The sequence below is a fragment of the Lobosporangium transversale genome (assembly GCF_002105155.1).
Source record: "Lobosporangium transversale strain NRRL 3116 chromosome Unknown BCR41scaffold_28, whole genome shotgun sequence".
In the NCBI taxonomy this organism is placed as follows: domain Eukaryota; kingdom Fungi; phylum Mortierellomycota; class Mortierellomycetes; order Mortierellales; family Mortierellaceae; genus Lobosporangium; species Lobosporangium transversale.
The window spans coordinates 503,934-531,780 of NW_019029006.1; the positions used below are offsets into that span (position 1 = coordinate 503,934).

The 27,847-nt window shown below is 41.6% G+C and overlaps 8 protein-coding genes across 8 annotated transcripts; 5 read left to right on the top strand and 3 right to left on the bottom strand.

Moving 5' to 3' along the window:
• Window positions 1–1,719: 1,719 nt before the first annotated feature.
• Window positions 1,720–10,027, top strand: BCR41DRAFT_423608 (hypothetical protein). The gene is made up of 4 exons (XM_022030310.1): window positions 1,720–3,540; window positions 3,704–3,745; window positions 3,955–4,035; window positions 4,209–10,027. The coding sequence occupies exons 1-4, from the start codon at window positions 2,158–2,160 to the stop codon at window positions 9,999–10,001; spliced, it is 7,299 nt and encodes a 2,432-aa protein (XP_021879720.1). The 5' UTR covers window positions 1,720–2,157; the 3' UTR covers window positions 10,002–10,027.
• Window positions 10,028–10,081: 54 nt separating this feature from the next.
• BCR41DRAFT_357162 (hypothetical protein) lies at window positions 10,082–11,330 on the bottom strand. The gene is made up of 3 exons (XM_022024820.1): window positions 11,153–11,330; window positions 10,468–10,597; window positions 10,082–10,369 (listed from the first exon to the last, which is right to left on the bottom strand). Exons 1-3 carry the CDS (start codon window positions 11,290–11,292, stop codon window positions 10,157–10,159), a joined length of 483 nt encoding a protein of 160 aa, XP_021879721.1. The 5' UTR covers window positions 11,293–11,330; the 3' UTR covers window positions 10,082–10,156.
• A 718-nt stretch (window positions 11,331–12,048) lies between these two features.
• On the top strand, window positions 12,049–13,337 carry BCR41DRAFT_423610 (hypothetical protein). The gene is made up of 2 exons (XM_022030311.1): window positions 12,049–12,238; window positions 12,373–13,337. Exons 1-2 carry the CDS (start codon window positions 12,062–12,064, stop codon window positions 13,318–13,320), a joined length of 1,125 nt encoding a protein of 374 aa, XP_021879722.1. The 5' UTR covers window positions 12,049–12,061; the 3' UTR covers window positions 13,321–13,337.
• Window positions 13,338–13,406: 69 nt separating this feature from the next.
• Window positions 13,407–15,053, bottom strand: BCR41DRAFT_357165 (hypothetical protein). The gene is made up of 3 exons (XM_022024821.1): window positions 14,956–15,053; window positions 14,291–14,843; window positions 13,407–14,180 (listed from the first exon to the last, which is right to left on the bottom strand). The coding sequence occupies exons 1-3, from the start codon at window positions 14,997–14,999 to the stop codon at window positions 13,482–13,484; spliced, it is 1,296 nt and encodes a 431-aa protein (XP_021879723.1). The 5' UTR covers window positions 15,000–15,053; the 3' UTR covers window positions 13,407–13,481.
• Window positions 15,054–15,659: 606 nt separating this feature from the next.
• Window positions 15,660–16,367, bottom strand: BCR41DRAFT_357167 (hypothetical protein; the record flags this gene model as incomplete). Its single annotated transcript, XM_022024822.1, has 3 exons — window positions 16,245–16,367; window positions 16,048–16,079; window positions 15,660–15,944 (listed from the first exon to the last, which is right to left on the bottom strand). Coding segments are annotated over exons 1-3 (242 nt in total), but the record flags the coding sequence as incomplete, so codon positions are not given.
• A 1,701-nt stretch (window positions 16,368–18,068) lies between these two features.
• BCR41DRAFT_308408 (SNF2 family N-terminal domain-domain-containing protein) lies at window positions 18,069–21,186 on the top strand (the record flags this gene model as incomplete). Its single annotated transcript, XM_022020910.1, has 4 exons — window positions 18,069–18,782; window positions 18,940–20,013; window positions 20,145–20,526; window positions 20,642–21,186. 4 exons carry the CDS (start codon window positions 18,069–18,071, stop codon window positions 21,184–21,186), a joined length of 2,715 nt encoding a protein of 904 aa, XP_021879725.1.
• A 1,040-nt stretch (window positions 21,187–22,226) lies between these two features.
• Window positions 22,227–24,050, top strand: BCR41DRAFT_408997 (hypothetical protein; the record flags this gene model as incomplete). The annotated part of the gene is made up of 5 exons (XM_022029411.1): window positions 22,227–22,353; window positions 22,490–22,649; window positions 22,841–23,228; window positions 23,359–23,982; window positions 24,045–24,050. 5 exons carry the CDS (start codon window positions 22,227–22,229, stop codon window positions 24,048–24,050), a joined length of 1,305 nt encoding a protein of 434 aa, XP_021879726.1.
• Window positions 24,051–25,292: 1,242 nt separating this feature from the next.
• BCR41DRAFT_423613 (hypothetical protein) lies at window positions 25,293–27,579 on the top strand (the record flags this gene model as incomplete). Its single annotated transcript, XM_022030312.1, has 7 exons — window positions 25,293–25,482; window positions 25,639–25,798; window positions 25,925–26,315; window positions 26,427–26,712; window positions 26,851–26,861; window positions 27,034–27,228; window positions 27,346–27,579. Exons 1-7 carry the CDS (start codon window positions 25,329–25,331, stop codon window positions 27,577–27,579), a joined length of 1,431 nt encoding a protein of 476 aa, XP_021879727.1. The 5' UTR covers window positions 25,293–25,328.
• Window positions 27,580–27,847: the final 268 nt, after the last annotated feature.

A 27,847-nucleotide genomic window follows, 5' to 3' on the forward strand; every position in this document is an offset into this window, starting at 1 on the left:
TTCTTTGTATGATATGAACAAAATGTAATAAAAGCATGAAGGGATAGACTTCCCTTTCTAAAACAAGTCCAATGAATCCATGTTCCTAAATCAACTTAGTAATGTAATAGAATCGAGATTCAAAGTCCAAATGCCTGTTAGTAAACTAATTGGTTTATTAAATTTAAGGACTTGCTTTTTGACTAAAATGTTGAAAGTTGAAACATTTGTCTCAAACACAAACAAAAACCCTAAAACGATTTGATCGAGGAGGATGGACACGGACGAACTACCGTTCTTTTGCTGGTAAACACATGAAAAAGTATACACTCACAGAAACCATGTTGTATTGCATAAATATACTGGCGGATAAACAATCGTGCTTCGACCGTTTGAGTAATTGCAATAGGCATTCACAAGTGCTCGGGATGTGCAGTGAATCTTCAATAGGCTTCTTCTCCTGCTTTTGGGTAGTGAGACTGACAAATAAAGGTGGAGGCAAATGATGTTTTTTCAACGAAAGCAACAAAAAACCTTTTTCAAACCATCGCAAAATAAATAAAAAATAATGAAAGATCTGAGTCTTCATCCCAAAAATATCCTTGATTCTATTGAAGGCCAATGCGCTGGCATTCAATTTATGAGATAAGTCCATGGAGAGAATCCCACACCCCGTCAGACGATCTGCGTTCTAGTCATGCAAATGGATGAGAGGGCCTGATTGATCCAACAGGATGTAAACATGAGGACTCAGATTCAAGTTCAGGCACCTTTGGAACTTTACAGATTTAAAATGAGTAATCAATTCAATTGCCTCTTCAGGATGATAGAGCCTATGCGTTTTAGCTGTGTCTTATAAGACAGACCAAAGTCTGTTCAGTCGAGGGATGCTCTTGGCCAAAGGAATTTTCAAATCCAATATTAGATCCCAGCATTTTAGGTTACGATCGAATGGGTGTATGTGTTTGCTGTCGAGCAACAGTCCATTGTCAGGATTCCTAGGGCGGCTGAATCTACAAATAAAGGCATTCGCAATTTTCTAATAACATGGCATTGGAGAGTTTGGTCAGTAGTAACAATCATTATAGTTAAGTAAATACTTATATTTTAAGGATAGAGTAAAGACATGCTTTTACATCTTTCTAGACTGAATAGTTAGGAATGCGGATAGGCAGTTGATCTCTGATCTATGAAATAGGATAGCCTGTAGGTGACCATGAATACGTGTCGTAGACATGGCAAAACGCGCTTCCGAAACCACACTTGATAACAAATTAATGCATGGATCGTGCGTCGATGCACACTAAAGAAGAAAGGATGATGCAGACATACAGCTGTAGGGCTGAAGGCTGAAGGGCAGCGGGACGGGACGAGGAGCGGGATCACCTTCCATCACTTTGCTTACATATCTCATAAACATGTAGTATGACATAGTCAAAGAAAGAGAAAAGGAAGGGGAAAAAAATATGGGCCACATTCATTTTACACAATGTGTTGACCGTTGTTGGGAGCATGTTCGTTATGCTTCACTTAATTCCATATTCCTTAAAGGACTCAATTTTTATCTTTCCACAACATGTGGCATTTTGGACACTGTTACAACTGAACTGCATTGTGTGGTCTTGTTGCACAAAGCCCCCCTATTTTCGCATTCATTTCCTCACCTATAACTTTTTTTATCTGTAAGCCCAACCTCACCTTTCTCACTCTCTTTACTTTTCTTTTCACCACGTTTCTTTCTTTTTTTTTTTTTGTGTGCCTGTATTTTTGTCTGTATTACACTGTATACAGTAGGTACATGTCAGAGCAATGAATATCAAAGTGTATAAACCCTGCTGACCCACTGAAACCCCTGTTTCTTCCAAATCTGTATGCGTTTCTGTGTACATGCATTGTCACCCACACTCCTGACTTCTTCCCCACTCATCTGCTTGTTGACGTCTCTCCTTATTTGTCATCTGTTTGCTGGATCATTGAGCAGCCATTTTTCACCCCTTTCATTTTCCTTTCCTTTTCTTTACCTTACACCTTTTCCCTCCTACTTCTTTTCTACTTGCTATCTTTCCTCAAGCCGCTATCTTACGCATACCAAGATCTTTTTACTTTTACTTTTCTTTCTTTTATTTTAATTTTGTAATAACAACCAAAAATAAAAAGAGCCATTACCGTTCAGAGACTATGAACACGTCCAAACATTACGAGCAACAGCAAAAACAGCAAGGAAAAGGGTACAGAGCAAGAGCATTGTCAGCAGCAGCTCTATCTGGTTCTCCTACGCCGTCATCACCATCATCCTTTGCTGCTGGAGCTACTGCTACTAATTTGGGTATACCAATGGGAAGACCACTGCCCAGGACACCCGGCCTTCAACAGCACTTGGACCCATCGATGCCAAATGGTACTGGATTGGGCATAGGAGCAAGTGGTCTTGGTGCAGCAGGCAGTAGTAACAACATCAGTCCCAATGGTCCGTATATAAATCCCAATGCCAACAATATAGCTCGATCCTCTAGAGTTAGTGTCAATATCACCCAGTCGTCATCCACATTGTCTACAACTCTCGCCAACAACAACAGTAGTACTACTCATATCAGCAGCCATGGAGAGAGTCATGACAATAATAGTAATAGCAATACTAGAGCGGGCCATACCTCATGGATTCAGGGTTTGTCGAAGAGTTCTCTTTCTCTTCAACAACAAGAACAACAGAGGAGACGTTCACTGGCAGAAGATCCATCTTACCAGGCAGCCTTGACGCGACCGATCTCACCCACTATGATCATGAATTATATTCCTCCACCGGCAACAACTAATCCTTCTAAGAATAATAACGCAAATAATACGAAGGCAAATATCGGCAGTGACAATCATCATAACAATAGCAATACTAACAACAGTGGCAGCAACGGTAATAATAGCTCGGGAGCTTTGGAACCACTTGCTCATCCCATGCCACAGTCATCCACAACAACAGCAACACCAATAGCATCATCCTCATCAAATACCAATATTCATAATCCATCCTTAAGGATTCACAGCGCCACAGCTGCGCTCTCACCTTCATTCAATACTCTTGGACAATCAGCATCAAAACCAGTAACTCATCTAGGAGGTCGGAATTATGTCGGTTCAAACATTTCCAACCCCAACGGAGGCACCATAAACCCACAGCCACCGAGCGTATCAGCCGCTGTTCTGAACTCTGAAGATCCTACCTCCAACTCTTCACGGTTTGCGAGGCGAGGGCCTTTGATGATGAACTATGACAATAGTAGCCATCAAAGTATTTTTTCTTCGTATAGCGCTAATGGGTCATCATCAATAGATACGGGTGGTAGTGGAGGGGGCGGATTTGGTGCACGTTCAAGACATGAAAGCGCAGTACACACTGATCTATTGGAAAGTCCGGCGTCGATCCCCAATCAGTCTCAACCTTACCAACAATCATCCCAGACGCAGATACAGTTTAGTCCAGGAAATCAGAGGGTGATGATCCAGGGAAATGGATCTTCCACGACAGGGTTCTCACCTGCATCATATGGTACAGGGACTCAACTGCAGGTAAAAAAGAGTACAAGCAAAAAAAGGGTGTTTCCATGCAATGCATGATGTGCTCAGGTTTAGGTCATACGGGAGAATTCAAGGGGGGCGTGTCCCTTAAACTGATTTATTTATTCAACACTAACACTATTTCATTTCAAAAAAAAAAAAAAAAAAAAACTAGATTGCAAAGGAAGGATGGCTGTGGAAACGAGGAAACTTGCTGGTGGGTGTTCGCTGTCGCAATGTTTTTCTATCCCTCTTCATCTTGTCTATAAACAGGATCAGCAACGTAGGACGACAAGGATCAGGGGATGACAAGAAATATGAAATGCTGATTTCTCTTTCTCTCTCTCTTTTTTTTTTTTTGTCATTATTACTATTGTTGCTGTTGTTGTTGTTGCTGTTATTATTACTGTTGTTGATATAAACTAGACATGGAAACGAATTTACGCCATCGGCAGGTACCGCGGGGATGCACATCCAGGAGTCATGACATTGTTCAAAGACAACGAGGTACATTATTTTGAAGTGTGTAACTTGCATTGTACAACTCGTTACAGACCATGACGACACCATTGCAAGTTTATGCATTGGAAGTTTATGCGCTGTATAGTTTATTTTTATTTTAATTGACAAACAACTCCGATGTATCCTTTTTGGCCGGTTTTTTTATTCATTTTTTTTAGCATCTGTTCCCGACCAAGACCATTGATATGGCGGAATGCTATGAGGTTCAGGTCAAGGGTCAAGATGCCAAGGCCACAGGCCGATTTGAGTTCAAAGTTGTGAGTCGAAAAGAAGAAACTTGGTTTGCGACTGATACGATGTCTGAACGGACTGCGTGGATTGACGCTCTTAATTCCCTCATGGTCGCTAAAGCCGTGGGTGCATCTTTGATGAAATTGGAAGCCAAGCTTAACAATATCCGACATCGCAATAACTCACTTGAATATGCTCATATAACTCCTAGCAGCACTAATGTTGCTAGCAACGCGGGTGGCTTTGTAAGTTCCGCTGGAGCTGGAGTTGGAACAGTTGCCGGATCAATGATCACAGCAGCAACAAACGTAGGATCATCCTCCAATTCCTCTGCCTCTGCAGCATTTGATAGGCCATCGACGCCGTCTTCTAATATGCAGACCGAACATCTTTCAGTTGCTCAACAGGATCTAGCGACACGGGAGCAACTTTTAGCTCAACGAGAACAGGAGCTGGAGCGGAAACGGACTGAATCTTTATTGGTACAGCTGGAAGCCTGGCGTGCGGCCGCTAAAGTAACTGTCAACCAACATTATGCGGTCCGTGATCAACTATTAGAACGAGTGATGAAGACCGCTAGAACCGTACAAGAACTCTTAGAGCGAGCTAGGATTCATTTAGAGACCGGATCAGACCAGATTACCGAGATTGTACAGAGCCATTTAGAATGTCTCCGAGTTCATACAAGCGAGTCTGCAGTCAATGCTACCTCATGCAAGATGCTCAAGTCAATCCTTGTGGGGCTGACGGTTAATCTAGACACAAGAAGTTCAGAGTTGAAAAGAGTGTTGTTGGTCTTGGATCAGTATATCAATACCGCCAAGAGAACATCTTCGTCAAAATCATCTCATCAGATTTCAACAACAACATCTACATCATCGCCTACTTCACCGACATTAGCTGGTCTGCCCACTGGCGCAAGCAAAGAACGCCGATTGTCAGTCGGAGGTACATCTCTTCATTCGTCTCCTCTCCCTACGTATCCCCCATCTACATCGGGCATCACTATGTATTTAATTCAAGTTCGTGATAAATACAGGGAGACACTCGAGGTCCTGCAAGATTATTCCAAGAGACTAAAACAAGTGCTGGAACGAGCAGATGTAGTTCACTCGTCTCCGGAGAGTGTGCGCAAATTCCGTGATGAGATCCAGGAGGCTCTTAAGGGCCTGACCAAGATGCCATCATATGTTTTTACACCATGTCTACCAGATCAACCACTACCAGGCGCAGCAGATACATTCTACAGGGAAGACTTGGTATTACTCCATCAACAAAAGAATAAAGCGCAGCAGCAGCAACAGCAGAGCAATGAGCGCGAACAAGAGGATTCTGCATCCTTGCCAACAACCGACAGAGATACAACTCAGGATCCAAACAAGGAAACCACTGCCGCTACTACTGCCTCAAGATCATCATCATCTGCATCCACATCATCTTCGAACACACATGGCGGAGCACCTGCATTGTCGCTTGCACTCCCACCATCCCTTTCCTCTTTTCTACTACTTGACACCACTGCCACTACCACTGCTACCACTACCACTGCTACCACTACTACTGCTACCACTACTACTAATGCTGCTAGTAGCACCGTCGATGCAGGAGCTACCATCGCAGAAAAGGCATTGGTTCAGACCGAGGCTCAATTAAGTACAGCATCTGCTGCCGAGCTGACCCAAAAGCTTCGAGATACGATCCTTCCAGAGTTCGAACACCTCTCGATCAAACAGGAAGAGTCTTTACAGTCAATGACCACACTTCTGAATCAAATCTCATCTACTTTAGTTAATCGCTTGACCGAGATCAAAGATGCGACTGCAGGACAACGCCAAGAGTTTGAGGAGCTGAAGGATGAAATCATTGATGTGATGCAGCTCTCCGCCACAGACCCCAGTGGTCACCAACGAGATATTTCAGCGCTATCAGAAATTCGATCCAAGTTGGCAGAGATTACAGATCAGCTGACAAAAGTCCAGGATTACCAAAATCAACAGAATAATATGATTATGCTTAATGGTGGAGGTATTAGTGGCAGAGGTATGGGTTTCGGACAGCAAGGTTACTTCGCGACTAGTCACCCTCATCATGGCCATAGGCGTCTTGTGGGTTCAGGTGTAGCTATGACGGGTAGCAACAACGGCAATAGCGCTACTGCCACAGGACTATCACTCCTACAACGATCTGCTAGTACGATGGTCCATCCTTCCTTCGGGAGCGCACATCCATTCTACAACACCATCGATGGTGGATCGTCATCAACCCGGCCGCATCTTCAACGAGGCGGATCGTCCAATTTACATAACCGTCTTCACCAACCTCCTTCTGTGTCGATAACGCCCAAGATCGCAGGGATGACACGACTCTTTGAAGATGGGGAGGATGATAGTAATGACAGCAGTAATCTTGACACCAGTAGCGACTTTAATCATCAATCGTCGTCATCATTCAATGGTGGCAACGCCAGATATATGCATGGCGGATATGATAGTGATCGCCATCGTCAGAGTCAAGAGTTGATGATCTCGAAGCTGGACCAATTGCTTCTACTGCTTGAGTTCGTCAACACAGCACAATGCCGTATGATGGCTTACCAAGACTTGGAGTTTGACAGGCAGCGAGCAAACTTTAGTGGCACTAATATAAATGTGGATGATAATAGAATGATGGCTGTCCAGGAGTATATGGAGCAGATGGATCGAAAGATGAACTTACAGATGCATCTGCTGAGACGATTGGCGTCCATTCAAGGCACTGCTGGTACCATGGATGGTACAGACGATGTGGCCCATTCTGGTGCTCAAGTCCGGGAGATTACGGACGATAACGGCATCGATGATAAAGGAAGGGGTGAGGACGACATGAAGCTTAATAATAGCCACGGCATTGAGGAGATGATCAAGACTCTGCCTCCTGAGAACGAACTATCGCTTATAGAAGTGTTGAATCGCTTGGATTTACAAATTATTCCTTCTGTCAAGGATCAATCTGGTCGGATCCAGGAGCTCTCAGATCAGCTTACCGAGATGAAAAGACAGTTAGATGAACAACAGCGACGATTGGAGCAACAGCACAATTTTAGTGGGACCATTTTCAAACCTCGAGTTCCCACCCCTAATGTGGCTCCTATCTTGAATAGGAGCAAAAGCACAGATCACTCAACAACGCCGCTGATGCTTTCGAGATCATCCTCTCAAGCATCCATTCAGCAACAACAACAGCACCAGAAGCATCAACAGGCAGCTTCTTTGGCTTCACCCTTAGATACAGAATCCTCGCCAGCGTCGTGGAGGGCTTCCTTGCGTCCTAGCAACAGCACCGGAAGTAGCTTTACGCAGTCCCGAGAACGATTATCCTCTTCTCCAACTACCGGAGCTGTTCCTTCTCCCGCTTCTTCCCTTGACTCGCTTCCATCTTCAACGTCAGCAACTCCTTCAAGCGGTACTAATGAGGACCAGACAAACGTGATCATGACCAAGACTTCGGACAGAATCGTAGAGCTATTGGATAGAATGGATGCCAAGATGAGCCAGATGATTGATGATCAACTTCCCCGATATGAGAAAGGAAACAACGAGCTGTTGACCAAGGTCTGTGAGCTCTTGGATGACTGTGTTGATAAAGACAGTAAAGAGGACGATAATGCTTTGAGTGAGGATGACAACCAAGGGAACAAAGGCACCAGGCGTAGAGGAGGACGCTCAGCAGCAGAGGTATCGACATTGGCACAAACTGCTACAGTCGCTGATATTTCCAAAGCAGACCTAATTCCATTGACACAGAAGTTGCAAGGGCTTGAAACCATGTTGATGGAGCAGAATGACCATGAAGAATTGCGACAGGTTGGCAACAAGGCACTTTGGAAGGAGATGATGATCATGTTGGAGGACATTCATCGCCACCACAGAACCGCCACACCATCGTCAACCTCATCCTCACTCGATCGTGCTGGTAATGGTATGGATGGGGATTTGACTCCTCCGGTGCGCACATCTACTTCAACGCCACAATTGACCACAGGATCCGCTACTGCTCCTCCAGTATTGTTACCTGCTTCTACTGCGGCTACGGAAACGATTATAGATTCCTTAGAGCGGCTCAAATTCTTGATTCAAGGAGAGGCTGACCGCTCCGAATCATCGCTGAACGAACAGCGGGATGAGATCTTGGAGAAGATGAACCAAGTCTTATCTTCGATTCAAGAATCGCAAGGCGAGATGGGATCTCGAGATGCGGCTGTCAAAGAAGAACTGCAAGAGATGCGAGAGTGGATTGTGAAACATTCAAGTATGCAAACTGAAAACTTGCGGGAGATTGTGTTTGCAGCTAGGTCAACAGTCGGTTCTACAATTGCGGATGCGACCGCTTCGGCCGCAGCAGCAACCGTGAAAGACAGAGATAGGGAGGATGTGCTTTTAGAGGCAGATGTTGTCAATAGTGTTAGAGCTACTGGTATTGAAGGTAGTGAAGGGAGAGGGGGAGGAGGATGTAGTAGTAGCGGTAGTGAAGAGGAGTATACTCGAGTCGATATTCTGGATGATCTTGAACAAGAGGAGCGATTGTTGAGTAAACCAACGCATCTTTCTCGAAGCCGTCTTCAATCTCTACAGCCATCTTATGAGCCCCTTCCTGCTCCTCTCGTCGCTGTGACGGCTGAGGCCACTAAAGAGATCCAAGGGCTCAAAGAACAACTGGAGATGTTCACGAAGGTCCAAATGGCCACATTTTCAGAACTAGCAGATAATGTTTCAGGTGTAGAGAAGATGATGCGAGACATGTCCAAGGTGATGGGTATTCGTCGAGGAGGAACTCTGATCAGGAAACGAGAGGCCGAACAAGGACGAGCCATGTTGGCAATGGAAGTCAAAGAAACGATCGAAGAGGTCATGGCTAGAATGGGAAGATCCAACTCTTTGGCTAACATATCCAACGCAACTTCTTCATCTTCGTCACCTCCTGTTGGCTCTGGAGGGCCTCAAAAGACACCAAGGTCATCCATCGACAGTCAGGATGAAGCCAGTAGTAACAGCAACAACAACAACAACAACAACAACAAAGGCTTCCTCCCCCGTGGCGACAGTGGTTTGTTTAAATATCTATATCAACCCCGCCGATCTGCAGCCTCTAATACCAACAACGCAGCTACGGATGCGTCTAAATCAACCACGCTGGCCACGTCTCCTTCTATGGCGTCCTCACTTCTTGCAGAGGTTACGCCCATGTCGATCAACACTTCCTCAGCTATGCTTGAGGAGCCTTCATCCAGTATTCGTTCTCCAGGTTCCCCATTGTCACCTATTGGCGGTACTGAGTCCCTGCCATCGTTATCATCATCGTCTGAGATGATGCAAGAGCAGATGGATCTGTTGCACGATCAGATGGAACAGCTTTACAACCGGAAAGCACGAGTTGAGGTTCAAGTACAAGGTCTGGAGAGCGAAAAACATCAGTTGACAAAAGAAAAAGAAGAATTGATGAAAGAAGTGGAGATGTTGAGAAAGGAGAAACAAGACCTGTTGATGGCAAATAGTGCACAGTCAGCAACAGCCACAGCTACTACAGCTACTAATGCAGTATCTTCGACAGCGACAGAACCCTTGACAATGTCTACAAACGCGTTGCTGGAGAAGGCCTTATCAGATCGTGTGGCGATGTTGTTGCAAGAGACGGCACGTTTAGAAATATTGAAGAAGCAACTTGAGAACCAAGTAAAAAAATAAAATAAATAAATAAATAAAAATAGCACATGTACTGATTTTTTTTATTTTTATTTTTTTATTAATAATTTCAATATCTATCACTCCTTTTTTTTTTTTACATTTTGATTTTTTTACCCTCCCATCTTGCTTTTCATTGTTTAGTAATCATTCGCTTTTTAAACGCTCTTGGCCTGCTGTTGGATCTTCTGGAGATCCATTTCCAGACCCCAAACATGGGACTTGAGCTCGAGATGTTCAATGTTGAGACCATCATATACCTTCTTGACATCAGCCTTGAGGTCATTCAACTGCTCAATAGTCGCTGTCTTGGCGCGCAGTGTCTTCAACTCAGCCTCAACCGACTCGATCTTCTTGGCATAATCGCGGACCTAACAATGAATGAAAAATTTGTATTAAAAAATAGTTAAACAAACAGATAAAGTATATGAATATATTGAAGCGCGGCAAAGTAGCTTTTCTTTTATACCTTGTTGGTGGATGCCTGCAAGTCTTCAACGCTGTTCAACAAAAGATTGGAAGCGGTCTGGTACTCCTCCAAGAGATAATAATATCCAACACCACCGGCAGCTGTAGCACCGAGCAAGAATCCGAGAATACTAACGTGGAAAATTAAAAAAGAAAAAGAAAATAGTGTTGCTATTAGACCATCAAGTTTTGTTGGAGTGATTGATTATGGTAAAAAAAAAAAAAAAAAAAGGAAGAAGAGCGCTGTTGCTAAAGTCATCCAGCGGGTTTAGGTTATGTTCTGATCTTCTCCTCTGCTACTGAGTTATATTCAGCACAACGTTATTATTGCAGTTGCTACTGTGATTATGGCCGTGTCCTTATCCTTATTCTTAATCCTATTCTTATTTTTCGGTCGAGGACATAAAGTGTTGGCAATAATTCCGGTTATATCCCCTGTTCCTGGTTCCTGAAAAAAAATAATTTTTGAATCTTATTTTTTTAAGTGCATAATCTGGCGTCCCATGTTGAAAGACAATGTCGCGTTCCGGTGTATGAGGAAGTGCAGATCCACTTCTGTAGACGTCATCAAACGAAACAGTAAAGAGACGCGTGCGCTCATTGCTATTGCGATAGAGAGAGAATGGGAGATAAAAATGACAGAGTCTATTATATAATCTTTTATTATTATTGATTTTTCTCTTTACCCTCCACGGAATCCACCAATGGGACGCTTATAAGTGACAACAGGTGTAGATGCAACTTGCTCAACACGAGCAACAGTAGAGCTTGAGAAATAACGGCGCGAGGCCATACGGAGAGTTGAAGAAGCAGCAACAGCTTGCATTATGATACAAAAAGATAAAAGAAAATAGAAAAAAAAAAAAAGAAAAAGAAAAAGAAATAGCTACAAGGAAAGAACCGTTCCTAATGAGCTAATGAAATCTGCTGTAGAGGTAATGAAAGGAGAGAGAGGAGAGTAAATAAATGCAAATTGAATAAAATGATAATGCTTTCACTTTTCAAAAACGGATCGATCAACTTGATCCGGGCAAAAAGGAAACCGTTGTCCCCACTACAACTAGGCTCGTCACCAGCCTGTGTGGCTTATGTGCATTGCACTAATGCTCACTGACAGGCTGGGACCAAACTTGAGATTTTAGGGGGGTTTTTTTCGAAATTTTTCTAAGTCGCACGAACCGCAGGGGATTTTTTTTTGTCCAAGTCGTTTTTGCGCGGGGGAATGGCCTTGCCTAGTGGTGATCGGGTGAATAAATGAGATTGTGAAATGAGAGCAAGAAAAACAGTAGCATGCTTCACACGTAGGCTATTTTCCTGTGACCTGTAGGACTTTGCTTGAAAAAAAAAAAAAAAGCTATTCCCTGTGGTGTAAATGACTTAGAAAAAAAAAAAAAAAAGAGCTTTTCCTGCGGTGTGTTCGACTTAGAGACCTCCAGCCAAAATGTCAAGTTTGGTCCAGCCTGAGAGAGAAATGTCTGCAAGAGCAAGCCACATTTGCCTTACAGCACGTGCATGTGCACGTGGATTTCGTCCTCAGGCTGGTGACGAGCCTAGATCTGAAGCTCTGTGCAAAGAACTCTGTCTTCACAAAAGCTATGACTAAAGAAGATTGTATCTTTCAAGGAACCACGAGCGAGAGCTTTGATAGTTTAAAGGGCTTGGGGAAGAGAGGGACTGTAACTGATTCCAGAGATGTCGAATTCGACTTGACACTCTTTCCGATTCGAAAAATCTTTACGCTCATATTTATTCACGACAAGGCGCACCATCAGGTCAGCAAGCAGACAACACATAAACATTCGCACGGATATTTCATTATTATCCATCATTTCATTTCTTCTTTTCCTTTATGTCTAACAAAGTCTACTGATCCTAATAATGTTTTATGTAATATTTATAATAAAAGCTTTTGCTCGGTCGGAAGCTACGTGGCGCGCTTTTAGGACAATGGAACGGGTTTGGCGGCAAAGTTGACCAGAATCTAAAAGAGTCCATTTCAGAATCTGCGCTCCGGGAACTTAAGGAAGAGGCGTTTATGATTGCGCCCCTGTTCCCTATTGGTTTCATTCAATGGGTTGTATCTCCAGCATCACCATCAACTTTTTCTGATTCATTATATGAAGCCCATCACAACCAGCATCGAAGGATGCTGACATATCGCGATGTAATGGTCATTTATAAAGCACACTCATTCGAGTTATTGTCCTCCAATCTTTCTCCATCATCTATGACAACAATTTCTTCTTCAACAACACCACCCAATAATGGTGGTAATAGTAATACATGTAATAACACTGAGAGGATCACAGAATTTGAAGCAAGTGACGAGATGGCTCCAGCTTGGTGGGATATCGATGCATTGCCATGGGAGTCAATGCGTATCAACCATCGTGTTTGGTATCCATTCATGCTAGCAGATCGGCCTTTTCGAGGTGTGTATTGGTATCAGGTAAAACTATCAGCTCTTGAGGGAGGCATACAGGAGGAAAAGAAGGCAACGAGCGCACATCGGGAAACTGCACAAGAGATTTGGATTGAGGATCTGACAAAGCGAAGTGTTCAATTTGGGACCGCACCAGTATCTCGAGGGACAGCTCATGCTTATGGTTTTACGGATGAGGATCAAGGAAAAGAAGCAAAGTCACATAAAGAAAAGGTTTTAGAGGATTATGCAAAGGCTGTGGATGTTTTTGGAGTATGCTATAACTCGACGTCGACGAAATTAATGTCAAAGGAACAAGAGCTTATACCATCCGAGGCATTTAAGGAACCGACAGCAAATCCAATGATTGATGAAAATTGGCTACGAGTCGCGATAACAAAGGCAGAATATGAATGGAACAGCCAGACATAGAGCCGTTGTAAATAAATGAATAAATAAAAAAAACAGATACACTTATTCAATGGAGAGGAGTATCAAGGGAAATACCAATTTTTTTGTTTTCATTTATTATCTTTCTGCTAATCTAGTAAGTAATATTAAGAGTAAATATATCGCGATCATATTTGTTATATTCAGCGTGAGGATGTGAATGATAGTCGCAGCTTTTCCATCTTATCTACCACAAACTCTGCCTGAGTTTCATCATACTCGACCACCTTTTCAACTTTCAATCTCTCGTAGCCTAATCTCGTGACCCCACTTCCATATTTGTTTCTGTAGTTGATTTCTTCTACAGGCTTCAACGCCACATAGACATTGGCATAGGCTCCATGATAATTTGTGACCGTCTGGTGGGACTCACCCATTAATCGAACCATAAGATGCAATGCAATCCTAATCATTGTAATCCAAGCAGCTAATCCTCCAATACCTGAGGCAACAACTCCGGGTTGTGTGGTGATGGAGATGATATTCTTCCTCTCGGATGGACCTACAGCTGTTGTCGTAGGGGAAGGGTTCATGTTGTCTTTAAGCTCTTCGGCATGTGTAGCCTTAGATGCGGATCGAGTCATGCGCTTTGTGACTGTCGTGGAGTCTGTTGTAGACGAGACATCCGATGATGTCCCTGCAGGTTGTTGACCCCACATCTCATTCAGACGGATAGCCAACATATCTGTGACCCATTTGGATGATTCGTAAGGTTGTTCAGCTTTTAGTCCTTGCCAATCATTGATATCGAAGTTTGCTTTCTCTGCAGTCAATGAACTGGTCCAAATGACTCGTCCAGGATCTTCAGGGGTGTTATTCAGCGCTGATTCTAATCCCTTAATCTAAATGTATAAAGAGATTGAAACAATCTCAATATTAATAATTCATCGCATGATACGTCGTTATACGGTACCTATTGGATGTCATTCCTGTCAAGAGTATTAGAACATACCATGACATAATGACCAAAGACATTGCAAGCCAAGACATTGCCGATCCCATCTTGAGTCAAGTGTTGCTTAGGCTGACGCAGAACATCGGACCGAACGACCAGGTTCATGGGGGCTGTGAATGTTTCGATTAAGGCCTTGGACCATATGATGCCATCGGACGGTAAGATCCCTGCGTTGCAGAACAAATAGTCGATCCGAGGATACTGTTGTAGGATGCGTTGATTGAATTCTAGAACGGAATTAACGCTTCCAACGTCCACTAGTGAGATTTCTACTTTTGGATCCATATCAATGGCTGTCTTTTGAAACTCTGTTCCTCTTGATGATCCTTTAGTGGTCCCATTTTCTTTCTCAATGCGCTTATTATTCTTTTCGCTTCCTTTGTTATATTCCTCTTGGATCTGGCGTCGCTTTTGAAGTAGAGTTGCGAAGTGTACTTCAAGGCTGAGTTTGGCCTCCATTGCACGGCCCTTGTTTCGACAGGCAAGGATGACCGTAAGAGGATTGGGTGATTCTTCAACGAGACGTTGCACAATTGCATATCCTACGCCACTTTTTACGCACAGACAAAATATTTGAGTTAATCACATTTTGGGGGCTGGGACACGATACTATTCAATATTAGTGGAGACATGAATGATATTGATCTTGATCACACACATACGTGTTGGCGCCGGTGACAATAGCGACTTTCCGTTCAGGTATCATCCTTGAGGAGTATTTAGATGGGCACTGTTTGATGAAGAAAAGGCGTATACTTGTTCAGCAAAAAAAAAAAAAAAAAAAAAAAAAAACAAGGCAGGAAAAAGAAAAGGTAGGAAAAAGAAAAGGAAGAAATAGGATATTTATAGACAAAATAAAGTAAAGAAAGAAAAAAAAAGCTGTAAAAACTAACTTAAGCTACTTGAGACCCCGAATGACAATAAAAAAGGATGAATGGATGAATGAAAAAGGAAATGGAGGAATCGAATCCAAGAACCTGTTGTGATCCCAGAATTGAGCCCGCATTGACCAATTGATAAAGGAGATATATATATATATATCGTATGATTTTAAGAAAATGATGCACCTTAGACACGTGTCAACAGCCAGAATGTAAACAACTTAAGACAGCCCAATAACAACGTAACCAGATAGTCTTCGATGTTAATGTACACACACACATGTAAATGTTTATGGATGCATCTATGGATATGTTCATAAGAATGTCCCAGACAGCAAGGAAGGCCAAATATATATCATAAAATGTATTTGATGCTGGAGTAGATGCGGTTGTATTAACAGTCTGGTTACTATTTTTTTTTTTTTTTTTTTTTTTTCGTTATTTCGCTAGTCCCAATGCTAATGAAGAACTATTGAAAGTCCTTTATCCCAATGCTAGCCTTATTGTGATGCCTGAGGGTACGGACGAGTAGGCCTTAAAAAAAGCTGTTATTTATCCTCGCTACAGATATTAGTGCTGTGTTCTTTTGATCTTTGAAGTGCTAGCAAGAGCCCCAAAAGAAGGTTATCGGTATTTTTTTTATTTACTTCCAATGTCACCTCGTACTGCATTCGAGTTCATCAAGTTAGCAATATACTGCTGTAACACTGCATTATCATCCCGTTTCTTATCATGCTCTTCATGTACTGCTGCTACACGCTTAAGAAGGTCTAAGAGGTGGGTCATGTGATGAAAGAAATATATATCGTAAGTATTTAGTATCCAACATGTTATACTTTATAATGTATCTTGGTAAATGGTAAATACAGTTACCTTTAAGTCCTTCCTGGAGCTCCAGTACTTTGCTATCAATTCAATTGTCGCAATTGATGTTTCGTGAAGAAGATAGAAAAAAAATGAAATGTCCGCTTTTTAAAAACAATATACATCAAAATTGGGCTAAGTTGATGTTAAATAAAAAGGACGCATCTGCAAAGTATCTTACAGTCTACTAATGAATTAATTCTTACTTTGCTAAATCCTCATTTTCATCCTTGCCATGGATAATTGGAAATGAAGTTGACGCCAGATGGTTCATTGCTCCTTCATCCATGTTGCTTCCTTTTTCTCTGAATGAAAGTATGGCGAATAAAACAGTGACAGAAGAGAAAATAATCTAAAACGGTCCAACACCCTCTTGCTCAGCCACTCCCACTCTCCTGAGCAGAGGCAAATGTTTTCAAAAAAAAAAAAAAAAAAAAAAAAAAACTTGGACGCGCTTATTTTTCAGTCCTGAAGATAACTCCGTGGTCTTTTAGTCTGATAAAAAGTTTTTTCGCCTTCCACTCCTCAGTTTTTTACCCCTCCTCCATTTCACCACAGCTCTTCCCTTTTCCTCATCTACCTCATTCTCTCATACTCAGTTTGTTTCACGTTAATGACATTAGCAGTAACAATTGTAGTAACAATAACAAAATAAGGTAATTTTTTTTTATCAACCTAGTTTGGTGGCGCGCTAGTCCATGAAACCCATACTCTCGTGGCCACTTGATTCATTCTAATCCAATTCTTGACTCTGACTTCATTCTTCATTCTTCATTCTTCATTCTTCATTCTTCATTCTTAGCATTCACACCTCTTCTTCCACTTAACTCCTTCTTCAGTAATCCTCAAGGATGAGTGCTCTAGAGAGACTACAGGAATTTCGTTTCAAGAAGGCTCAGGGGCAGATTCCTGCAAGCAGTCGCAACAGTAATAGCAAAGATAACATAAGCAGTAACAGCACTACTGGCAAACCCCTTCGTCAGTCTAATTCATCCATACCGCCTTCTGCAGCCCTCTCAGGTGGTAGTGGTAACGGCAGCAACAACAACAAGATCAATAACAACTCCAACCAAATCAAAAAAATTGATACAACTATTGTTGTTGAGTCTGACAATGAACTCGAGTCGGAGAGTGATCTCGATCTAAGAAAGGGTGTCAAAAGAATGACGACTAACTCGCCTCTTCGCGGATCGCCCAATCCATCGGCCGCATCCACACCCACTTTCCAGAATGGATCTCGTGGATCATCCTCAGTATCATCATCGCCATTATCATCTGCTCAATCCAAGTACCAGCCAGACTTGTCAGCGAATAAACACGGCAAGCTTGGTTTCAAAAAGCTGGTTACATCTTTTCGTTACACTGGCAATGATGCGCTACCACAGCCACCTTTTGACAGTGATAAGAGCTTGAGTAGTCCTCAACCCAGCGACAATGAGGTCGTCCAAGATGACAGTGACGATGTCATCATGCTTGATTCCTCTGCTTCGAGACCTGTCAACAATAATAATAAGTCGTCTTCATCTTCTAGTAACACAAAAATCAAGAGAACAATACTTAGTAGTGATGATGAGATGGTTCCAGAGACGAAGCCGAGAAGGCGACTTGTGCGCAAAGGCGATGTTCCAGAGACACCTAAACGTCGTCGACTAATCAAGCGGACGATGCTAGGGTCGGATGATGATGATAATGACGATGACGGAACAGGACAAACCACACGATCCGGCTCTACCACAATTCAAATCTCGGATGATGACAGCATCGGTGACAGCTTATCAGATCTGGATTCGAATCTTGCCAAATTGCAGACGACGTTTCCAGATACGCCATTTAACACCATTAAAAAGGCTTTGATGGATACTGGTGGTGACTTTGCAAGAGCTGCCAGCAACCTTGTCACCATGTCTGCAACAGAACTTCTTGATCTCACAAATGATTCACCCAAAAATGCTCCGCTCTCCTCGTATCATCAAGTCAGCCGACTTCATAAACCACCGACCAATTCTTCATTCAAATCATCATCAGGATCCATGTCAATACCAGCAAAGAAGAAGAAAAAGAAGCCTGCCTACAGCTCAGATGACGACAGGTTTTCGTCTGATGGTGGTTTTGATGATGATGGTCCTAATGTATATAAGGCACAAGATCGTAAAGAGGAGCGCGCGTTGCAGTTCTTCAATGAGGCAGGCATGTTGGAATTGCAAGAGTTGACAGGATGTTCCAAGACACAAGCAACGGGTGTAATTGGTTTACGTCCATTTGACAACTATGATCATCTTTGTGTAACCCTCCGTAAGACTAAGGGTGTGGGCGAAAAAATGGTGAACAACTACCTGACGACCACAGATGCCATTCGTGCGGTGGACACAATGCTCAAGACAGTTGATCGAGTGCGTGAGGATTTAGCTAGCACACTGAGCGTTTGGTGTGGAGGCGAAAACGGAAAGCTCTTTGGAAGTCCTCAGAACTTAAAACTGGCTGAACGCAAAAGCGAAGATAGCAAAAAAGAAGGGGATAAGGACGTTGAGGATGGGGAAGACGAAAGTCCTGGCATGGAACTGCTTGAGCTGGATGCAGATAAGCTTGAGCAGACTGAGGAAGGCAGAAAGGCGATGAAAGGATTCATCCGTCAGCAACCTAGTAACATGGCGCCCGGATTTCAACTTAAAGGTTACCAACTTTTGGGAGTTAACTGGTTGGCTCTTCTATGGCGCAAAAAACTGTCTGGCATTTTGGCGGACGAGGTGAGATGATTTTTTTTTTTTTTTTTTTTTGGATAGTACTCAATAACAGTTATGCTCATTGCAACTTACAGTTTGTAATGAAACACACCCTTCATAACCCATAGTACTTGGTATATTGACCTCGTATTTTGCTTTCTTCTTTCATTTTCCTTTGTAGATGGGTCTGGGAAAAACGGCGCAAGTGATTGCATTTTTGGCACATCTCCTTGAGAATGGAGAGGAAGGCCCATTTTTGATCATTGTACCATCCTCAGTGTTGGACAACTGGCTCCGGGAGTTCGCAAACTTTTGTCCCAGCATTAATGTCAGATGTTACTATGGATCTCAAGCAGAGCGTGAGGAGATGCGATATGATTTGGAGGAGGATAACTCTTATAATGTCATTGTCACGACCTATGCCATAGCCACAGGCAACAATGATGAACGCAAATTTTTGAATCGCCGTCGATTCAAGGGTATTGTTTTAGATGAAGGCCATATGCTCAAGAATTGTACAAGTGCACGGTACAAGCAATTGATGTCGATCAAGACGCCCTTTCGGTTACTCTTGACGGGAACGCCCTTGCAAAACAACTTGGAGGAGTTGTTGTCACTCTTGATCTTTATCATGCCTGATTTGTTTTCGGAGCACGAAGAGGTATTGCGAACCATGTTCAAAGTCAAGACCGATGCTAATAGCGAAAAGACTACACTGCTTTCACAGGAGCGTATTGTTCGAGCACGACATTTGCTGGCACCGTTTGTATTAAGGAGGAAGAAAATGCATGTGATTAGTATGCCGCGTAAGGTGCAAAAGATCATTTTTTGCGACTTGCATCCAGATCAGAGGGTTCTTTATGATCGGATCATGGCCAGTTCTGCGATGCAGGAGGCATTAGCTGACGGTGCGGAAGACGGTAGCAGTACGTTAGACCCGATTGAGCTGGACGGCCTCGACCCCAAAGCCCGCGCGAAGGCATTGAAGAAAGTCGAAGCAGCCAAGAAGAAGAAGATAGCAGCAGCATCTACAAAAAAGATGAAGGACCAGGTGGCGAATATGTTGATGCAGATGCGCAAGGCTGCAGATCATCCGATGCTGTTCAGAGAGCTGTACACAGATGATAAAATCAAGAAGATTGCTAAAGCGATCACAAAAGAGGTTGAGTTTTGTGACTCGAATGTAGATTTGATTGAAGAGGATATGACGGTTATGACAGACTTTGAAATCCATCGGATGTGTAAGCAATACAAGGTAAGGAAATCCAAGTGGGAAAGGGAGAGGAAGGCTTCAAATGAGAAGAATTTCCATTTTGGTTTTAGTTACTATCTAACACCTTCCTTTTTTTTTTTTTATTTATTTATTTATTTATCGGCTTCATGTAGAGCATCAATAGGTTTGCTTTACCAGGGGATCAATGGATGCATGCAGGCAAAGTTAAGGTGTTGGAGACACTACTGCCCAAGATTATTAATGAAGAAAAGTCGCGAGTGTTGATCTTCTCACAGTTCACGATGGTACTGGATATCCTCGAATCGATCCTTCAGACCATGAAGCTAAAATATCTGCGGATGGATGGACAAACCAAAGTGGATGAACGTCAGCCATTGATTGACTCGTTTAATGAGGATGACAGCTATAAGATCTTTCTGTTGTCCACAAAGGCTGGTGGATTCGGTATCAACTTGACAGGAGCTAATGTTGTGATCATGTATGATCTTGATTTCAATCCTCACAATGATAAGCAAGCCGAAGACCGTGCTCATCGTAAGTTTTAGCTGTTTTTTTTTTTTTTTTTTTTTTTTTTTTTTTTTCTGAGGGCAAGACTCTGGAGAAGCTAAATGTTTAAATACTTTTTCCCTTTGTTGTGGACTTTGCTTAGGTGTGGGTCAGACAAGAGATGTGGAGGTAATTAAGTTGATAGCCAAAGGTACGATTGAGGAACAAATCTACCAACTCGCAAACCTCAAGCTGAAGCTGGATCAGCATGTCAGTCAGGATGAAAGTGGAGGATCAATGCTGACATCGGAAGCATCATCAGGTTCTTCGACCCCAAGTGCTGGAATCTTGAGTTTGCTCAAGCAGAACTGGAGAGCAACTCTCAATGCAGCAAAGGCCGGGCAACAGCAACAACCGGAATACTCAAGTAGCAGTAGTAATGGTGCCATAGACACAACACTGTCGTCGATATTGGGCCAGAAGGTGCAGGAACAAGTTGAGAATGGGATGGATGATCAGGCCATGAATAGTGAAGGAAGAAGCAACAGTGAGGATAGTAAATCAAGAAGCACCACTTCTACTGTTGCTACTACATCCACAGTTGCGAAAGCTGATGCATCGAACGCAAAGGATAAATCATCAGCATTTTCGTCCAGAAGGTCATCATTGTCATCATCATCATCGTTATCATTACCAGATAGTCCATAGATTTTATCGCTAAAATAACAATTTAGTAATTTTTATATAAATCTCCATGCGTATTCGTTAATTAAAATCATTAATGCTACTTTTTCAAATAAAAAAAAAAAAATTACCATTTTCCAACACCGAGGCAAAGTTCTTTCCTTTCTAATGTCCTTGTTTAGCAATAAGGGTGCATATGCAAGATTTTTAATAAGAATAAAGAAAACGCCTTTTGATTTTCACTGGGATACATGCTCATGTGTATGAAAAGAGCAAGAGACGTGACATGGGATGTGAATGTGAATGTGAATGTGAATACAAAGAGTGGGTTCTTTGATTGTTGTACAAATGCACAAGAGCAAAAGTATAATGAAGAGACAATCACTTTCCTCTTTGAGCAAGTCAGTGCTTGAGGATACTGTGAATTAACACGATTGAAAAAAAAAAAAAAAAAAAAAAAAAAAATCAATACTAGTTTACGGGTTTTCGAACCCGGCTAAGGCGTTTTTTTTTTTTTTTTTTCAAGGATGAACTTGGACTCGTCCTTTTTTTCCTATTTAGAAGCGTGTTTTGTCTTTACATGTTTAATGCTTCTGTTAAAGTTTGAGTTTTTGTGCCTTTTCAAGGCAATTCATTATTTGACCAAGAATCAAACGGATGGGTCATTTTCCATGGTGCTGTGCTGAATTCAAAGGAGATAAAGTGACATGAAGGAACACAAAAAAAGTATCCTGAAGTTTTCTTTTCTTTTCTTTTCCTTCTTTCTTCTGTTCTTCTGTTCTTCTGCCTGCCTTCATTCATCTTTTCTCTGCCAATACTTCACCATACATATTCACGCGCAATGCCAAACTCATCCATTGTATAGCACTCACCTTGTCATACTTCACTTGCGATTTAATATACGCTACAATACTTTAGTATAGAGCTCTGGATATACCTCCTTGGCTCCTTTTCCTCCTCACTAAATCACCGCCATACTAGCAGTTGATCTCCCCTTTCTTTCTCTCATATTTATCAGCATATATTACATTCCATCCACAAAAAAAAAAAAAAAAAAAAAAAAAATGTCCGCAAAGCCCAAAGTATTAATTGTTGGCGGTGGTTTAGGGGGCCTTACTTTGGGGGTATTGTTGGAACGTGCAGGTATCCCATATGAAATTTTCGAACGAGCTTCGGTTATTAGACCATTAGGTAAACGATATTATTATTACTGCTTGCTGGTATTATGGCTGCTGCTGCTTGTTACTCTAATAAATTACTGAAAAAACTAATGTCTTTACAAACAAAATACCCTTTTATATTTTTTCTCTTGGAAAAAAAAAAAAAGGATCAGCGCTTTCGATGGGTGCTAATATCATTCCATTGTTGAAACAACTTGGGATCTATGAGGAGTTCATTGACAAGGCTCTAGTCCGATACACAACTCAGGTCTATAAAGAAAACCTAGAGATCGATTTCGTCCTTGACTCAAAACCTGCTGCAGAAATGTAAAGTCTTTTGAAAATCATTACAAGGACCAATCTTTATCCATGAAATCCTTCACTTTTAGAAAAATGAAAAAAAAAAAAAAAAAAAAAAAAAAAAGTCTTATTCTTTACCAACGTTTTTTTTTTTTTTTTTTTTTTTTTTCATTTTCATTTTCATATCCCTGTACATGCATGCATGTATATTTGTGTAGGGGTGGATACGACGGTTACATGATCAGTCGTCCTGCAATCCATGAGATCCTTCTCAATCAAATCCCACCGCACAAGGTCCACCTCTCCAAGCGTGTTTTACAGATCCGCCAAAATGAAAAGGAGGCGACGATTGTGTGTGCAGACAATTCAGTTTACTACGGACATATCATCGTTGGGTCCGATGGTGCCTACTCGAGTGTTCGACAGTCCATGTATAAGGATATGAAGCGTGAAGGTCGGTTACCGACATCGGATCAAGAGGATCTGCCATATAGTTGTACCTGTCTCGTAGGACATACTCGGCCCCTGGATCCTGAAGAGTTCACAGAGTTGAAAACTCCAGAATGTAGTTTTGATTGTGTCTTGAGTGACAATAAGCCATATACGGTAAATGGGCAGTATACTTGTAATCCATTGATTGTTTCCTTCTACTTTGCATCAAATTATTCAAGTCATCATCGTATCCATTCTTTTTTTTTTTTTTTTTTTTTTTTACCTTCCTTCTCAATACTCAAAGTGGGTGACGTTTACGACAAAGGGTAATATTATATGTTGGATGGTGGTACATCATCTCAATAAGGTTACTTCAAAAGCAAATGATAGTTTCCGAAATTCAGAATGGGGACCTGAAGCAGCCGAGGTTATGTGTAAAGAAGTACGCGATTTTCCAATTTCGGGTGTCAATGTCGGACCAGTTTCTTGCACAAGAGAGGATTCAGATATAGATTCTGACACAAATCTTGACAAAATCAATACCGGTACCAATAACAACGGCAACAGTTTCCATAAAAAGGAACAGACGCAGCAAAAGAAAAAGACAAGGACTTTGGGGGATTTGATCGATCGGACTGACAGAGAGTTGATCTCAAAAGTGATGCTGGAAGAAAAGATCTTTGAAACATGGTATGATCGACGGATTGTTCTGATAGGTGATGCATGCCACAAGATGAATCCCTCAGGAGGTCAAGGAGCCTTGAACGCGATGCAAGATGCTATTACACTGGCGAATTGGATCAATGTGCTGAGATCTAATGATGTCAGTGATATGAACAAGATATTTCAAGAATACAAACGAGAACGGTACCCCCATGCTATGGATGCATTTGAAAGCTCCAAAATGTTTAGCAAGATCATTGAAAAGGTAAAAAAAAAAAAAAAAAAAAAAAGAGAAAAAGATAACAATAATAACAATAATTACAATAGCAATGATAACAAAAAGCCCCTCCTCCTCTTCTAATAATGGTTTTTGGTCCTGCTCTAACAGAGCATTTCAGGGAGAATTGTTCGCTTCATTTCGCGTCATATGCCACGTTGGCTATGGATGATGGCGCTTCGCAAAATGGCTTCAAATCGTCCACAGGTAGCATTTCTTCCCAGGATTGAAGATTACGGCACAGTCAAGCCTGTAGACCAGCCATCCCTGTACAAGACCCGTACTACAGTGCCTCCGCCCAAAAAGAGGCGCCGTCGTCGCATGGATGACCATCTGGAGAGCAATAGCGATAGTAATAGTGGTAGTGTTGAAAATAAGAATCATGGGTTAGGGAAAGAGGCGGATGCAGCAGCGGGAGTTGGAGTAGGAACAAGAGAAGGTGCAGAAGTAAAGGAGATGAATGGTGCCAGTGTACCAATAACTGGAAAAAGCTCGATGACTACAACAACGGCATTAATAGCCAGGACTGATAGCAGGTCTGACAGCTGTAGTAGCGATAGTAACAATAGCAGTGGTAATAGCAGTACCATTGCCTCGAATGGAGATGATAGACATGACTCAGATGAGCATGGCAGCTAGGGTGGAAACACAAACGAAATCAGGAGTGGACAACTAAAGCAACGAGTTGCAGTTACAAACCATGCATCTGAATGATACAATAAAAATATTTATTAAAATAAGGAAATGGGTTTAAAAAAAAATGCGTTCAAATCCTATGCTCATTCATTTAGATCTACAAACCTTTCAAACATCGATTAACTGCATAACATTGAACGCATTTTATTTTATTTTATTTTATTTTATTTTATTTTTTTTTGGATGAATGAATGAATGGAATGCTTACGTTTATTTCAAATAACCCCCTCTTTCAAATACATCCAATAACGAGATATAGATAAATAAGCAACCTCATCATAAAAACCATGTCAAGAAAAAGAGAAAGGAGACAAGGATCCCTTCTCACTCATGACAGAAGCTTACACCCAAGGTAACAAATTATAATTCAGCCCCAAGAGCAAATTTCCACTGGTATTTAATTCAATTGGAGATCTGTTACACAGATATTAGGTTTTTTTTTATTATTATTGCAAACAGGAAACTTGGACGAAAGAGAGAGAATGAAGATGACATTACTCATCTTGGGGTCATTCGTTCATGCCTTCGTGCTTGTGTTATTTCTTTTTCTTTTACATTTCTTCTTTTTATCATCTTTTTTTCTTTCTTTCTTTCTTTCTTTTTTTTTTTTACTGTCAACATTATACACGTGCGAATAAATGTCGGCAGAACATCCTTTGATCAAATCAGTTGGCAAACCCAAGGTTCTGATTGTGGGCGCCGGTATCGCTGGACTCACATTAGCCATTCTCCTTGAGAAAGCTGGTGTTCCATATGAACTCTTTGATCGTGTGACAGAAATCAAACCTTTGGGTAAAACTAGCGCATTCATGTTTTCAAGATGGCAATGTAAAAAAAAAAAAAAAAAAAAAAAAAAAAAACTACATTTTTTAACGATCTCTTTGACTGACTTCAATTATGATTTGATTGTGTGCTTTGTTCAAAAAAAAAAAAAAAAAAAAAAAAAAGGATCGGCATTGTCGCTGGCCGCAAACGTGATCCCTCTGTTCAAGCAGATTGGTATCTATGACGAGCTTATTAGCCTTGGAAAGACCTTCCATTCGATTGATCAATACAATGAGGATCGTAAAAGAGAGTACTCAATGGATTTCAGGGCAGCAGCCAATTTGTAAGTAATTCATAGTTGTTTCAAGAAAGCAAGATGTAATTACGATACATGTATGCTATGTACAACCTCAGCTATTCAACGACCATTCTTTTGTCTTTTTTTTTTTTTTTTTTTTTTTTCATTCAGAGGAGGATTTGCGCCTCGTATCGTTTCTCGCTCTGTCTTTCACAACTTATTATTTCGACAGGTCCCGTCTAGCAAGATTTTTCTAGGGAAGCAAGTCCTGTCCATAAAGCAAAGCTTAGAGAATGGTGTCCAAATCCAATTCTCAGACAAGACAATTGCAGAGGGCGATATTCTTGTCGGAGCTGATGGTGCTTATAGTACGGTCCGACAAAGCCTTTATGAATCATTAAAGAATGAGGGTCAGCTACCAGCCTCTGATGATGGTGCTTTACCATTCAGCTGTATTTGTCTTGTCGGACAGACCAAGCCAATGGATCCTGAAATGTATCCTGAGCTCACCGACCCCATCTGTCATTTCAAATCAGTCATTGGGGACAACAAACCATACTCTGTAAGTAAACTGGAATGAAGTGAAAAAAATATATCTTTGGTGGATCTATGCAAGTCATCTTTATAAACTAGCACCAACCATTCATCCTTCTCTTTTATTTGTGGATACAAGTGGGGATGTATGACAGCCAAAGGTAATATATTCTGTTGGAGTGTGATTCAGTACCTGGACAGTGAAAGCTCCAAGGGCCACGATAGTTTCCAAAACTCAGAATGGGGTCCTGAAGCTGCAATTGCAATGTGCCAAGAGGTCCGAGACTTCCCATTGCCCGGAGGCAAGAACAATGATATGACCATTGGAGATCTTATTGATAACACGCCGTTGGTCACTAAGGTTATGTTGGAAGAAAAGGTTTTTGACACATGGTACTCAGGAAGGACGGTCCTGATTGGTGATGGTAATGCCACCAATTTTATATACAGTATAATGGTTGATATATGTTTATGAATTCTCCGCAATGTTTGATTACTGCTGTGCTTTTTCTCATACTCTTTTCTACGCTCTTTTATTGAAATGCATTTGTTTATATGAGCAGCTTGTCACAAGGTAACCTTGTTAAATGAACAAAAGAAGAGCATGGGCAATGAAAACTGTTGACCGTCCGGTCTTTTTCATTTTAACGCCCTGAATGATTGCGGAGTATACAACGGAACAATATTTACTAACGAAAAAAAAAAAAAAAAAAAAAAAAAAAAATGGCACTCTTTTTTTCTTTCAGGTTCATCCAGCTGGTGGCGCTGGCGCTATGAATGCGATCCAGGATGCCGTGGCATTAGCAAACTGGATCAGTGTACTGGATTCAACAGAAGTTAATGAAATGGTAGACGCGTTCAAGGAATATAAAGCAGAGCGCTACCCAGTTATCAAGGCCGCCTTTGAGCATGGACGAACACTTTCCACGCTAGCAGCAACGGTAATGTGATCATTGTGCAATCATGCAAATATGCAATTCGCAATAGTTTTCGAAGAAACAAAAAAGACGTAGAGGAAGCATGCATTTATAAGGCTTTGCTTTTATTGAAAAATACAGGATCTTAAGGCTAGGATTATTCGCTACCTCACTAAAAATATGCCGACCTGGCTATGGAATATTTTGGTTAAGCGCATGTTGGAGTCACGTCCTCAAGTCTCGTTCTTGCCTTTGGTAGAGGATAAAGGAACTGTACCACCCATATATCAGCCAAGCCTTCAAAAGACATTGGCGATTAGGAAGGCTAGAGAAGCTGCAGAAGAAGAAGAACCGACTACAGTTAAAGCCCTCTAGTAGTGGTAGGAAAGATATTGAAATAGAATAAAATAGACGACAGTTAAAACTGAAGGGAAAGAAACGAGAAATCACGAATATATCTCTTTTGGGCTCGAGAAATGTGAACCGTTGTATTATACAGTTATTCCTAAAGCTTCACAATAAGAAAGTCTCAAGACCTCTTAAACTACCTTGATGTTCATCTTCGTCGATGATTGATGTTCTAGCAAGCCTTCTCTTCTTTAAGAGTCTTGCCATATTTATAACGGTGGATTATCTTTGTGGC

Coding starts and splice junctions, on each gene's coding strand:
- BCR41DRAFT_423610 (XM_022030311.1), top strand. CDS start 12,062: ATGACTAAAGAAGATTGTATCTTTCAAGGAACCACGAGCGAGAGCTTT. Junction 12,239..12,372: donor ACGACAAGGCGCACCATCAG/GTCAGCAAGCAG, acceptor TTATAATAAAAG/CTTTTGCTCGGTCGGAAGCT.
- BCR41DRAFT_357165 (XM_022024821.1), bottom strand. CDS start 14,999: ATGATACCTGAACGGAAAGTCGCTATTGTCACCGGCGCCAACAC. Junction 14,844..14,955: donor ATTGTCACCGGCGCCAACAC/GTATGTGTGTGA, acceptor GTGCGTAAAAAG/TGGCGTAGGATATGCAATTG. Junction 14,181..14,290: donor TCTTTGGTCATTATGTCATG/GTATGTTCTAAT, acceptor TTATACATTTAG/ATTAAGGGATTAGAATCAGC.
- BCR41DRAFT_423608 (XM_022030310.1), top strand. CDS start 2,158: ATGAACACGTCCAAACATTACGAGCAACAGCAAAAACAGCAAGGAAAA. Junction 3,541..3,703: donor GTACAGGGACTCAACTGCAG/GTAAAAAAGAGT, acceptor AAAAAAAACTAG/ATTGCAAAGGAAGGATGGCT. Junction 4,036..4,208: donor CATTGTTCAAAGACAACGAG/GTACATTATTTT, acceptor CATTTTTTTTAG/CATCTGTTCCCGACCAAGAC.
- BCR41DRAFT_357162 (XM_022024820.1), bottom strand. CDS start 11,292: ATGCAAGCTGTTGCTGCTTCTTCAACTCTCCGTATGGCCTCGCGCCGT. Junction 10,598..11,152: donor ATTGGTGGATTCCGTGGAGG/GTAAAGAGAAAA, acceptor TTTCCACGTTAG/TATTCTCGGATTCTTGCTCG. Junction 10,370..10,467: donor TGCAGGCATCCACCAACAAG/GTATAAAAGAAA, acceptor ATTCATTGTTAG/GTCCGCGATTATGCCAAGAA.